General features: G+C 41.4%; 1 protein-coding gene across 1 annotated transcript; it reads left to right on the forward strand.

The window, feature by feature from the left end:
- Window positions 1–710: 710 nt before the first annotated feature.
- On the forward strand, window positions 711–11,079 carry MPC1 (mitochondrial pyruvate carrier 1). Its single transcript, XM_072141276.1, has 4 exons — window positions 711–1,208; window positions 5,043–5,046; window positions 6,310–6,406; window positions 10,943–11,079. Exons 1-4 carry the CDS (start codon window positions 1,138–1,140, stop codon window positions 11,077–11,079), a joined length of 309 nt encoding a protein of 102 aa, XP_071997377.1. The 5' UTR covers window positions 711–1,137.
- Window positions 11,080–14,815: the final 3,736 nt, after the last annotated feature.

Below are 14,815 nucleotides of genomic sequence, written 5' to 3' on the forward strand. Positions count from 1 at the left end.
AATGTCCCTGAATGTAACCTCAGCATGTGATCAGGGCTCAAGCCTTTGCAAAGCGTCAAAATTGCATCGCATGAACACGCCCTCTGAGGGCGCCTTCCCACGTGGTGTTTTTAAACACATCCAAAACACAAGTGGGAGGGGGGTTTGCATGAAACGCATGCATTTTGGTCAAAACACCTCCCACTTTCGTTTTGGATGCGTTTAAAATAGTGAGAAAATTGGCACATGGGAAGGCGCCCTGAGTCAACTGTTCACTCATTGCTTGTTTTCAGCACTGAAGTCAATTTAAAAAAAGAATGGGTTATTTTGGTCCGTTTGTGCTCACAAAGCAGGCTTATCTCTAATAGGGAAAACTAATCTTCTGATTTGTTTGCAGCTCTTATTATCCAGAATGCACAATGTGAATGGGGTCTGAAAACTGTATGGACATTACATGCGCCATTAGCGTGCAGCGCGGTTCTCGCTCCCTAGCTTGCACGGATCAGGCGCTAAACTGGACGCCACGTGCTCCTTATTATCATTCGGTACACACGACAACCGCTGGCAACCAGTCACAGGACACAAGACTCAAGATTGCCGCCCGTGTGAGAGCAGAACACAAGGTGACACTCACTCGAAACGTCAGCTTGTGAAGAAACACATTGACCAATCACAGCTTGTCTTATACGTCTCGTGCTCCAGGAAGGGCGGAGCCTTAGTCAGACGAAGGAAATCGCCAATGCAACCAATCAGAAAAGCAGCTGAAGACAAGCCCCTATAACCGACTGTCCTCTAGAGAAAATGCGCGTGCACGCATCAGGCCAAGTGCGGTCACCTTGCCGCCATGTCTTTAGCTTCTGGTAGTAGCGCGGCATAGCTCAAACAATAACGTACTGTAGATGCCGTGAAATTACGTTTGTATAGTCTGGAACATAATTTAAAAACACAGTAAAAATGAAAATAAACCTTCTGTTTTTGGGAACATTTGCCAGAACCCAAAATGGCCGCGGCAGCCATAAAACCCTCTTTCTAACGCCCTAAGTTTCCAGGTGACGTCACGAGCTTGTAAGGCGCGCTCCCGTGAGGTTAACCGGTTTGTTGTCAGGACGGGAGTGCGCGCAGCTGCAAGGCAGGTTCAGTGTCTGGCTGGCGGTCATCATGGCAGGAGTACTGGCCCGCAAAGCTGTGGACTATGTCAAGAGCAAAGAGTTCCGCGAGTATCTCATGAGGTGACTATCATGGAGGGGTCCTGGGGGCAGAGCTGACATCACTGCTGGGCACAGCACTGGTAATGGTGCAGACGGGCACACCATGGAGGTAATGTCAGGGAAGCGGCGTCATCCATAGGACAGTAGGCACTGGTATAAATGTGTGGGAATCATTCCACACGCTATGCCCTTCCTTAAAGGTAATCTACCATCAAAATCCATCATGATAAACCAAGGGTACTTGCTTATAGATCCAGGAACTGTAGTAATTTTATATTTGTTATCAATGGTATCCTTCCTTTTAAAATTATTCTAATGAGCCTGAGGGGCTGTTACAATGAGCAAAGGCAGATGAGTGAGAAATGTTCTGCTCCTTGTGGCAGCCTGTAAATCTGGAACACTGAGGGGCTCTGACCACGCCCCCAGAGCCTTTTCAGGCTCATTTGCATAATTTTAAACGTTGATTTTAGACTGAAGGAGGCGGTGAAGAACAAATATAAGATTACCTCAGTCACAGTGCCTGGATTTATAAGTAAGTGCCCCTGGATCATCCATGCTTGATTTTGATGGTAGATTTTGTTTAAAGGAGATGCTGAGTCTAAAGAGTTTGTCTTCTCTCTGGAGTGCTAACTAGTAGAGAACAGGACCCCCAAATCCCTTCTGCCCTAGTGCAACATTTATAACCTTTATTTTTGTAATACCATAGTTGGTTAATTATTATTGGTGCCCTTGGATCTAGTTCAATATGACTTGGTGGAGCCAGAGCAATCCCAGCCCCTGGGGGGCCAGTACATCGGATAATGGACTGACTTTTTTCTGGAAAATTCGGCAAATTCCATTTGGCTTATACTGGCGCAAAAGCAGTTTTGCAGTGGAGCTGGGCCGGTACATCTCCGCTTCCGTGTTCATGCTCCAGGCACTTGCAGTTTTTTTTTGTTTGGAAACAGTTAGCAGTTAAGGGTAGATGTCGCTGTGTGTAGGGAGGTTTACGCTCATTGGTTGTTTCTGTGCCCGGCTCATGTGCTGTGACCTGTCAAGGAAAAGTCATTGAATAAAACTTCTGAAAATGGGGCAAGGGGCCATGCTGGAGTACACAGTTTTGGGGCTCTGCACCCCATGCCGTCAGTTTAGGTGCTCTTTAAACCACAAATGCGTGCAATTGCAAAACTTTTTCTTTTATAAAGTTTTAACCTCTATATGCACCTGGGATTTTGCCCATTGGACGACACAGCTGGGTGACCACAGAAGCTGTGTTATCACGAGTACTGCAGGACCTGGCATCCTGCTGTAATGGCAGTGGCCATTCAACTCTTAGATTTTGATGTCAATAGTGACATCAGCACCTACATAGTTAGTAGAGGAGCCTTCTCCTTCACCATCTGCATTCTTTTTAATGAGAAGACATGTTTTGTCAATTTAGGCTACATACTAAATGTGAGACAACAGGGCATTTGTCATGCCATGCAAAATGTTGCACTTTCTATTTTTGTTTTTAGAAGGCATTTATCCTCTATTCACAGGATAGGGGGACATCTTGATGTTTGGGCACTGGGACACACCTCCTTTCTTCCCGCAATTGGGTATAATGGATGACTGCAATCCACTATTCCATGATCCTTGCTCCCTTGACTTCCTGTGCTCTCTTGACTTCAATGAGACATCTGGTACAGCTAACAAGATGTGCCAGTACCCAGGAGAGAGCATCACGGGGCAGCTAAGAGGGGCTTGTTGATCCTTATTCTGCTGACATTCATCCCATAACTTGTGGATGGAGCCTAATTGTCTTTTATTGAGAGAAGAAAAAATCTTTCAAGAACCTGTCAGCAGAAATTTACCCATTAAACTACCTGTATGTTGCCAAGAAACTGAACACTTTCCAGTTTGTTTCATTCATGCCCAAGTTTGGTGGCTTATCCAGAAATTAGTTGTATAAAGTAAAGGAGGAGGAGATTTTAACACTGAAGTTAAGCTGACTGCCTCAGAAAGCCCCCTTCACTGTAAATGATAGTCGTGCATCACTAATCAGATTTCCTGAAGTCCGCTGTATGATGTCAATCACATACCATAGGCATTCAGAGCTCCCAACCTTGACCTCAGTGTTAAACTCTCCACCTCTTTGACTTCATACAACCAATTTACATCTCGCTTTAAAGTTTATTTTCTGGATATCACACTGCACCACGAAAGAAACAAAAACTAGAAGGTGTTATGATGTTTGACAATATACCGATGACAGGTTCCCTATAAGGCACTAAAACTCTTAATAATTCTCAATTTAACCCTTTAACCTATAGATGCAAGTTAAATTCTCTGTTTAGTGTATAGTTTTTGGACAGGGCAGAGAAAGGCTTATCACTCAACCCATTGGCAAAACTTGAGTTTTATTTTGTACGTGTGGCATCACCCTAAAGGACTGTAACTGAAATGACAGACAGAATTCAATTCTGGTCTCTAAATGATCGGGCCGGACATTTGGGCAAGGTTATGATGTGAGTAAATCTCATCACAGTAGCTTGTGGGCAATAGGCCTAAGCTTCCCTTTTCCCCAAAAAGGGTTAAGGTGGATATATTTTGGCCTTGAATGACTTTGTTACAGTATTTCTTTCCATGTATGTTTTCCTTGTTGCCCTTAGGACATGGACTTAATTATAGTGTTTTGTTCTTGTGTGTCCAGTGCTACTTTCTTGTTGTACCAGTTGTGGCTTGAGACTTTTATCACCATAAACTAGAAGGACTTGTTCTTGTCTTTGTATATCTTTTCAGTTATATGGAATTTTAATTGCACTCTGGATAAAAGTGGGAGCCCTGCATGGATCAGCTGATTACAGCCCAGTTGGTTCTGCACTACAATACTAGTTTCGTGGGCTGGACACTTAACAATGAAGGGAATCCCTCCGTTTTGCTCCGTGTTGATTTTGAGACCAAGGCAGTCAGAATGAGCTAATGGATGGGGGCACCACAAACAATTAGAGTCTTCAATGTGTGTAATAGTCTCACTGTATTAAATTAAAAGCGACTGAATATTTTCTGCGATTAGCGCAGTAACACTTCCATCAAACACAGGCCATTTCTGGTGGTTTCTGCATTCGTCAAGTTTTCATGATAGAAGTTAGACTGGGATGTTGTCTTGTGTGGATGCAGGTAGTGTGTCATTTAAATCTGTTTCTGAAGTGTAGGCAGATGTATACAAGACCCAAACATGTAAACGGCAAAGTCGAAACCATCTAGGGTTGGTGCTTATTTACTTGAGTTTTCCTTCCGTGGAATAAACTGGTTTGTTCGTGGTTGACTTATTACATCAGTGAAAAACAGGTCATTCTATGTTGTGGGTGTTTTTTTTTTTTTTTTTTTTTTTTTTTTCTTGTTAGAAAAAATTTGAAAATATATGCATGTAAATAGTCTTCTGGCTCTTATCTATCCCTCTCTATTGCCTTGTGTTATAGAGTTCCTAGCCGGTTGTTGTGCACATGATGGAATGTGTCACATGATCGAAATACAGTAACTATTATTGTAGTAATAACGCTGTTCAAGGATATCGGGGTTACACGCTCTGCTGGTAGAAATGAATTCTATATAGTATAAGGATCTAATGACCTTCAGTCTAAAGTCAAATATCTCTTCATTTCATCTCCCATTCACTTTGTCACTAACTTTTATTCTAAAACTAATTTTGGTGGTAATTCAGATTCTTAAATCTGTACCTAGAATTCCCTTGACTTTAGTTGTAACTTTTATTTTTCTCTGATTCTTATGTTTTGGAGCTAATCTTTTTTGTGTTTTTTTTTTTTTTTTTTTTTTCCCGCTGCCTTTCTTCCTGTGTCTCATGGATTTCTGACATGGCTTCTAACTCCACAGTACGGTAAGAAAATTTAGTAGCAAAGAAAAATCCTTAGTAGCAAAGCAGAGCTAATTGCTGCGTGAAGTGGTTAAAGTCTTCTTCAAGGGTATATTTGCTATAGATTGGTGGACATAAATGGACATGATTTGGATTGAACATCCGTTCTGTGGGTTATTATTCGCTGCTATTGAAACCTGTATCCATGGTGGAAAATATGAGTGTACATATGAGGTCTATTCAACATCCTTAGAGCTTTTATTTGCACTGCTAAAGAGAGCCTTTGACAACCATTTCAACAATATCTTTAGCATACAGTTGCTTATTCCTATCCTGAGATCCAGCCTGATATATCTATCAGCACTACTTCTAAAAATCCTCTCCAGCTTCTTTTGAACTGGGAGCGCCCTTCCCAGCCTGCTTAATGCAAATGTCAGGTAGTGGGGAGGGGCAGAGGGTGCTGTATGAGTGTGGAGTAGAGGAGACTGCTCTGGCAAGACGCTCCCCCACCCCTTTTCACCTGGGTATCCATAGTCTATTGGAAGCTGTCACCAGGTATGCTTTAAATAAATAAGGGAGAAAGGACAGATGAATATTCTTCTTAATAAACTTTAACAATTGATAGCCTTTATTACAGTTGCATTACTGATTTATACAATTTTCTTAAAGGGAACCGGTCACCATTTCAAATATCCCTTTCTGCTTTCTCTAAGCATTTGCATTAAATATAATTGTGTGTTATAACTTGCCTTGCCTGACAGATTCCTCTGTGTAGTCCTAGGTGTTGGGCTTTGGTTTGGTTTCAGAAAACAACATGTGACTTTTTTTTTTTGCCGTAGACTGCTCAGCTTTCAGCCCCCATCTTTGTGCTCCTGTATAGCTCCTCCCTCCTGCTCCTTCAGAGGTCACAGCTTGGTAAGCTGACATAAGTAGGAGCACAAAAGTGGGGACCGAGAGCTGAGCAGTCTTCAGCACAGACATGTTACATGTTGTTTTTTGAAATGCATCCAAACCAAAGCCCAACCCCTGGGACTACACAGAGGATTCTTTCAGGGTGCAAGGTAAGTTATAACACACAATTGTATTGTGTATGCTTAGAAAAAGCAGAAAGGCATATGTGCAATGCATCTTTATAATGGGCTTCTGTGACCGTTTCCTTTTAAGTTAAGTTAACCTTTCCAAGAGTCATTAAAAACAATATTTGTAAATTGAAAAATAGTTTTTTTCATTCTGCTTGTATATACACGTGTGCTTGTTGTGGATTATCAATATGATCATTCCTTCCAGCACTTCTGGGGACCAGTTGCTAACTGGGGTCTCCCAATCGCTGCTCTCAATGACATGAAGAAATCACCAGAGATCATTAGTGGCCGTATGACATTTGGTAAGTTGTTTATTTGAGGTAACCTTTGTCCTAGTACTATTATCAGGTGACACCTGTCTGGGGAGTAGAAGTGTAAATACCTTTAAAACTGATATTTATGTTACAGAATATTGTTGCTGAAAATGTAGTGTCAAAGGTACAACCTCTTAAAATTCACATATGTAGGCTGAAAAGCATAAAGCCATTATGCCTTTATAAAGATGTTTTGTAAGTTTGTTATCAGGTTCACTTATTACTTACATGTTGAAAGTAAAAAAAAAAACAAACATTGCAAAGGTGTTCTGTAAAGTGAGACATCTCCTTTTTGTCTGTCTGATTTGGTAAGTGCCAGGAGAACATTGTCTGTTGGCCTGCATTGTGCCAGCTGTATCATTCACAGGAAGGGTAAGGCTAAAGTATTATTTTAACATTCTTTCAGGGAAGTTTTAAAGTGTAACCGTCATTCTGAGAAAAAAAAACTAAAAAGCATAATTCTGCTGCAGGTGTCCCTGGGAATCATTCCACTACAAGCAGCAGGATGGAGACGCAGGACCTCCCTCCTGTCACCTCATCACAAGCACACGCTGCTGACCAATGAGACCAGAGCTATCTATCCATCTATCTCCTATATATGTATCCATCCATCCTTCTATCTATCCCTTCAGCACAGCACATGAGGGGACCGCTTAAAGACTTGGAGAGTCTCTCCTCTCCTGCCATTTCCTGGTGTGCAGTGTGAGGTGATGGGGGGGGGGGGATTGTGATCACTCTTCAACTGTGTGGATTATTTGTTTATATACAAGTGTAGGGAATCTGAGGGAGAATTAAGTGTAGTTGTGTGGTTACTACATTAGTAAGGGCTCCTGGCAGCACATGACCCTGATGTACACCAGTTCCTCCAGAATTGGGTAGGCTCCATCAACTGGCTCTTCACTCGCAGAGTAAATGGATGTTGATGCAACCAGATGGTACTTTATTGAAAGTATTAGTGCATTACAATGTCCTCTACAGGTGGAGGACAGTAGAAGATAGTTGAGATAAAGAAACAGTATTTATTATTATTTTTAGCAGTAGTAGTTCCTAAAACTTTGACCCGCCAGTGCCTATAGAATCCCCCAGAGTCACGGATTGCTCTGTGCAGCGCTGCGGAATATGTTGGCGCTATATAAAGGAATTATTATGATCACTATGCTGCACTTCTCGTGTGCAGAGGGGTCCGTGCTGGTGTAGTGCCTCTTACCCTCTAGAGCAGCGGCGTGGGGGGCACTCCGAGTTTAGCCTATGGTTGACTGGATCACTGTTTGGGCCTCCTGCGGTTATGATGGTATGATGCTAATGGTAGCATCGGCAAGATGAAAACGCCGAACAGCTTGCATCCCGGAAGTGGTCCTCACGGCCGGCCAGCAGAGCACAGAACGCTTGATTTGTTTAATTCTATATAACTAGGAAAGCGAATTCAGGGAGTCTGGGAATCTAGTCCTCCCCCTGAGTTTAGTCTGTATAATATACATTATAATATATTCTTATTAGTATGCCGCTTCCTGCTGAGATGAGGCCACGACCCCTTTTTTGTCAGGCAATTTAAAATCCCTCAGCACTATGGAAGGATGCTGTTGTTGTCTCAAGCTACTACACTCTTTCTTCTCAGCATGGCTTAAGAGAAACTGGATGACACAGATGCCGAGAACCCCGGCCCTAGTAACTATACTGCTGGGCAGTGAGTCACTTGTCCTTTTTAAATAAAGGAAGGCTAATTGGCTGTTGTCTTACAATTTTTAGGGGGAAGAGTTGCCTAAAAAGGCTACCCGAAAAACCCATCACTGGAAATGTGTGCTACTTGTATTACAAGAACAGTTACAGAAGAGTCATCTGTGTGGCTTGAGAATCTACGTAAGGTGGTTAGGGAGGAAGTTCAGAAATCGGGAGATACTTCAACCCCTAGACCTTTTCAAAAATTATGACAATGACTTGGCACCTCATCGGCTGTTACGACAGGGGAAAGGTCAGGTTTGGAACAATAGGGGGCTGTGAGCATCATCGGCATCAGACACAGAATGTGCAGGACAGCCTTTATTTGGTGTTGATGATACAGATCACCTCCTAAAAATAGTAACCATGGAATTGGAGGATAAAAAAGAAACTAAAACTATTCAGGATGCCATGTTTGAAGGCCTAACAGAAAAAAGAAAGGGACACAGTACTACTGCCACTCTCATTGATAGTGAATGGAAGAACCCTGGTAAGGCTTCAGCTACTTCCATCGCTAGATGGATAAGAATTACAATCCGAATGGCGTACAACCTTGCAGGAGAATCTGCCCCTGTTAAGATTAATGCCCATTCTATGAGATCATAGGCATCTCTAACTTCTGCCCAGGAGGTGGCCATTCTGTAACAGATTTGCCCCACCCCTTTCCTAAAGCACTATCTGGTGGATGTGTTGGGGTCATCTGATATGTCCTTTGGGAGGAAGGTTTAATCTGCTGTTGTCCCTCCCTAGATTTTTTTTTTTTTTTTCTGAAATTTTATCTCGTTGGTGCTGGGGGAAACAATAAATTTAGCATGGCCTTATTGCAGCAGCCAGGCTCTGGGAAATGAATGATATAATATTTTGATAATATTTCTGATGTTCAGCCTCCTCTTCCCCTAGTAGGTTTCAAGTTGTATACCAAAAATGTCCAAATCAAACTTCAGACCCTCAGAAGATCCCTAGAGACTAACTAAATTGCCTACATATTTATAGGATTAAGGGGCCCAGAACGTCATCTGGTGTTTAACAATTAAGACAATTTAAGCATTTAATTGCCTTAAAGGCACACTAGACAAAACAATACACACAAGGGAATATATGCACAAATTGGAGTGGGGGCTGATGTGCTTTTATGGATGGTGTAGATACACCCCTCCTGCCCCAAGGTGGGTTCTAGAACACCACCTACCTGGACTATATCCAGGACCTTGGATGATTTCTAACTTCTCAAAGCGAGGTCATAGGACTGTGGTTCTGGTGCCATTCGACCCATCTTTATCTAGAGTGTAATTTGAGACTGAACATGACCAACTTACTATGCTCCCATTGAGAGTTCTGTATATCTTCTCATCCAAAGCCTCCAGAATAAATTGTCACCCAGGTGCATATTTTGAAATTCTGGGGATGCGTTTTTGAGGGCGCGTTCACACGTTCCGCTAGCGCCGCATTCATAACGCGACGCTAGCGCACAGGGGGCGGAGTTTGGGGCGTTCGCATATGCGTTTCCAGAGAAACGCATGCGATCAGGTTATTAATCGTATGCGTTTCCCGGGAAACGCATATGTGATCGGCCCGAGCCCCGTCCACTGTGTGCTAGCGTCACGTTATGAACGCGACAATAGCGGAACGTGTGAACGCGCCCTAAATGTTACTGTATGTGCGTGTTTTGAAAGGTTTTTTTATTATTGGTAGAAGTGTAATCTGTTGTGTCCCAAAGTTTCAGCTGTGTTAACATTGGGACATAGTTGTTTTTTTTTACACTTCAAGAAAAACTTTCAAATCCGCCAAATGCATGGTAACATGTAAAGAGGCTTCTGTTTCTGGGATGCATATTTAAAAAAAAAAAAAAAGAAAGCATCCAAAAATTGCTACATGTGACTGCACCCTCAAAGTGTGAGATGGCTTGTACCCTCCATGGGGTTAATTACCCTATCCAGCTTGTCATAGTTCTGTCCCATGTAATGCACTGGTGTATTAAAAGGGCCCTTGCTATATACTTCTATTTATTCATCAGACCAAAGATGCAATACATTGAACCTTAAAAATAAAGGACATTACAAACAATTCAGAGTGACATGGCAAATGAATGTACAAAGGGGGGGGGGGGGTTTACAGTTACAGGCAGTCCCCTACTTATGGACACCCGACTAACAAACAACCCATAGTTACAGACGGACCCCTCTGCCCACTGTGACCTCTGGTGAAGCTCTCTGGATGCCTTATTATAGTTTCAAACTGCAATGATCAGCTGTAAGATGTCTGTAATGAATCTTCATTGATAATCCTTGGTCCAATTATAGCAAAAATTTTGAAACTCCAATTGTCACTGGGACAAAAGAAAAAAAATTGTCTAGAACTTCAATTATAAAATATACAGTTTCGACTTACATACAAATTCAACTTAAGAACAAACCTCCAGACCCTATCTTGTATGTAACCCGGGGACTGACTGTATATGTACTGTCAGTCTGGACTGGGTCACTTTGAAAGTTTTTGTCCAATTGGTTGATGCTTCCCTATGTGGCCTGTCTCAAACTGACTCAAAAGCCATCTCGCCTACAGAATTGGTGTGTGTCTCCCACATGTTTCGTCAGTCTTCAGGAGGCGAGTCTAAACTGAGAGGACTCATAAAAATAACAGTAAATTTATAATAATATATTGATATTTGAGAATGACTGGCTCTTTAGACAGAGGGTGTTCATAGGTGTAGCAGCTTAGTGGCATACATCATGGAACGGCGGCATGTTATATAATTGTTTAAAAGATGTTCTCAATAACTTTACCCTTTTTTCTTTTTCCTCCTTTTAGCCCTCACTTGCTATTCCTTATTGTTCATGCGTTTTGCTTACAAAGTGCAGCCCAGAAACTGGCTATTGTTTGCGTGTCATCTTACCAACGAATGTGCACAACTTGTTCAAGGAACTCGACTGATAAAGTACAAGTAAGTTCAGCTTTCAACAGACAGTTGGTTTTTTATGTGCTCTACACTTTTAACCTAGTTGGCACTATGTTGTGTTGGTAAAAGAAAACTGAAATGTAACATGAACTGCTCTCTCTTATTAGAAGTGTCCTTGATGCAACATATGCTACAGTTGAGGAGTTTAAACACTCCAAAGCAACCAGCAACAGCAAACTAGTTTGAGAGGGAGGGTTGTTTGTTTTTTTTTTGTTTCCTGTTGCAACTTAAAGCGTAACTGTAAAGTTATAATCATTTTACCAAATTATGCTTACTCTGTGCCGTTTTCCCTTGTCTTTCCAAAGTTATGGCATTTTCTGTTCTGAAAGTGTTTGACAAAAATGTGAAGTGGGCGGAGACTAAGATCTGTCAGTCTATGCCCTTAGGCTGAGGCCAGTTAGCTTGCCCACAGATTACATCATGCCTTGTGTTCTCTCCTAAAATAATTTAGCATGAAATCCATTTAGTTTCCGACAAGTAAATCCACTGACCGCTGCACAGTGCACGTACAGGTTGTACTGTATATGGTGACAGCCTGGCAGCTTCCATCACATTTACATGAAGTGTATAGCCCCTGCTGTATGAACACTAAGGGTTAATAGCTTATCTGCACAGTGCTGATGGTGATGAGGTGGGGGGAAGGGAAGCAGCATGAGGCGCAGAGAGAGACTGAGAAATTTCTGTAGAATCAGACTAGCATGGAGGGACTGATAGGGAACACAGAGATTTTGTACCTCACTATTTTGTTCAGGAGACATCTGTATCCACTGTTCTGAACACAGCTCTGCTACATACACAGAGAGCTGTCACATGACCTCGTCCAGTGTTAAAAATAGCAGTAGCCCTTCCCATGAAAATGATAGATAAAAACCTCACATAAACTACGGACTGAAAGGGCTTATAAGTACAGGGAGAGGAAGCAGCCACTGCAGCAATGCGGTAATTTGAGGGATATAGCAAAGAAACTGCTGCATATATGTAACAAAGATAATAAGAAAAGTTGTTTTACAGCCCAAGAGCTTTTGGGGGGAAAAAACCTTTACAGTTACTTTTTAATTATGAATTCCATTTAAAAGTAGACACCTTTTTTTTTTTTTTTTTTAGATCTGCTACCACATATACAGGGGCCTTGACCAACCCGTTTCAAGTCCTGTTATGCAGCTAGTAACAATATTTGGATGCTATATCCTTTTGTACATTCATTATTAGTCAGGCATTGTAAAGCTAGATCCTGACTACAATTTGTGAAGCACTATGGTATATGATGGTGCTATATAAATAAATATTATTATTAAGGACTCCATATTCAATTTTAAATGTCATCTCTGTGCTCCTTCTTTATTGAATTTGCCTATTACTTTGTGACCCCCTACTTCTGTAGCTTTTATTTTTCTATCTATATAATGCACTGAATCCTTGCCCTGCACGTGCATACCTACACATGTCTCTATGCCCCCTTTATGCCTGCAGAGAACAGGAACATCAGCTCCTTGCATATTTAAAGGACACCTGTCATCAGGTCTCTGCCACTAGTCCTGTCACCTCTACCTGTTGGAGCAGCTCACATGGATCTATCACAGCCTTTATCTAGTTATTTCATACATTTATTCATTGTAAAATCATCTATTCTTTATCATGTAAATGAGGCTGGTCACATGGTCAGAGGCAGTGATGTCACCCCTGCCGCAAACACACCAGATCATTTAGCCAATACACCTTTTTTCATAGAGAACAAATTGAATCAAACCTTTTTAACCGTGTGTGTGAAAACCAATGCAAACAAAGTTGGAAGATGTTGTGGCTTCCAATATCCAATTAAATTCTAAAGGTCTTGAGATGCTTATTGAAATGGTTTGAGAAAATAACAACCTTTGTATCCCTTTCTTCTAGAATGTCAAAAAAAGAAGAAAGTGAACAGAAATGAACAGCCTGTCTCCATCCTTGAATACCTGCCTCCAACTGAACCATAGGATCTTGCCAATAGATTATTTGCACTGTGCATTTTCTTTTTTTTAATTACCGGACTCTACAGCAACCACTACATGTTTAACATATTAGGTTCTATTTATGCATCCTTAGGTTTTAGGTACCATCATGCCCTACATACTCTTTGTTTCTCAAGCCTGGCTCTGGAACAGACGAGCCTACTGATCAAAATCTAGGCTACATTGGGAAACTAAAGATTGGTGCTTGAGTTTTAATTCATGAATATATAGAAAATTAAAATAATATTACTAATGAAGTTGCAGCCCTTATAAATGTTCAGGGTATTCATATATCTTATGAATTTTTAAGTGAAAATTAATAAACAAGGATAAACATTTCCATTGGCGTGTTTTTGTTATTATACCCTCTTTTCCCTTCACTTTTTTTTTTTTTAAACTGTACACAGAACTTTTATTACTACTTAACTCTTCTTGACCAAGATGTAAGTCAAGGAGCTGTTAAGAATGTATGAAGATGACTCATGGGCTGAGCCCTCTGCATACATTCCGGGTGTTTGCTGCATTATGCAGCCAACGCCCACCAGAAACACTGCATTGCTGTGTTAACCTCTTAAATGCAGTTGGCAAAGCGTGATAACCGCCATCTGGATTCATTATCGTGTCCTGTGACTTTATTGAAGAGCAACAATCTGTTTCTATGACAGCTGGTGTCTCCAGGACCTGTCATTAGGAGAGATCTGTCACTTCACAGGCAGTAAGAGTTCTCCTTACGGCAATATTGCCAATTAGGGCCGCCAGAACATGTGTGTAGATTTGTAGACATTGATGTTCCACTAGCGGATTCTGGGAAATATGCAAATATGTTTGCAAATTAAAAACAGTGCCACATTGCTACCTTGAAAGGCTTCCCCTTTTAACACCAAGCATGGCTTACAAGAAGCTTAATAACATGATGAGGGATTAAACCAAACCAGTCTATTCCAGAAGGAACAGGCTTACAACTGTACACAGCACTGTTTTTGGCGTGGTTGCTTCTCTTCAGTATAGCATAGGGAAATGGAGTAAGAGGCTATTGACTAAGGTCAGAGGGCTCTCCTTATGGAGAGTTTGTCAATTAAGGCCACCTTACAGGCATGTGGAGACTTGTAGCAATTGATGGTTGCCTTTCAAGGTACAAAATGAGGGATTGTTTTCGGTTTGCCAACCTGAGAAAAGTATTTGCATGTTTCCCAGAATCCCCTAGTGGAGCATCAATGTCGAAGTCTCCACACGCCTATAAGGCTGTCTTAATGGGTAAACTCTCCTTAAGGAGCACTCTTGCCTTCTGACCCTAGTCAATAGTCTCTCACACAGCCTACCAGTTCCCTACACTGTACTGAAAAGATGCAACTGCGGCGAAAAAGGGCTGTCTACAGTTGGGAATCTGAACTTTCTGGAATAGATATACTGGTTTTGTTAAATTTCACTTCATGTCATTAGGTTTCTTGTAAGCCATGCTTGGTATTAAAATGTCTGCCTTTTTAAGATGGCTAAATTAGGCATTTGTTTCTGTTTGAAAACATATTTGCATGTTTTACAGGTTGTCACAGATCACCTCCAATACTGCCATCTACTGCAATACAGTGGTATTGAGGTAGATGCAGGAACGAGCAGACTTCATAGGGTCTATAAATATGGTAAAAGAAGTTTCCAAATAAAAAGTTATAACACTAAATGTTCAAACCTCCCCATTCCCTAGAACTGCTATAAATAAAACCAAAAACATCTCAAAATGTCAGG

Source organism: Engystomops pustulosus, chromosome 3 (assembly GCF_040894005.1).
Source record: "Engystomops pustulosus chromosome 3, aEngPut4.maternal, whole genome shotgun sequence".
NCBI classification, from domain to species: Eukaryota; Metazoa; Chordata; class Amphibia; order Anura; family Leptodactylidae; genus Engystomops; species Engystomops pustulosus.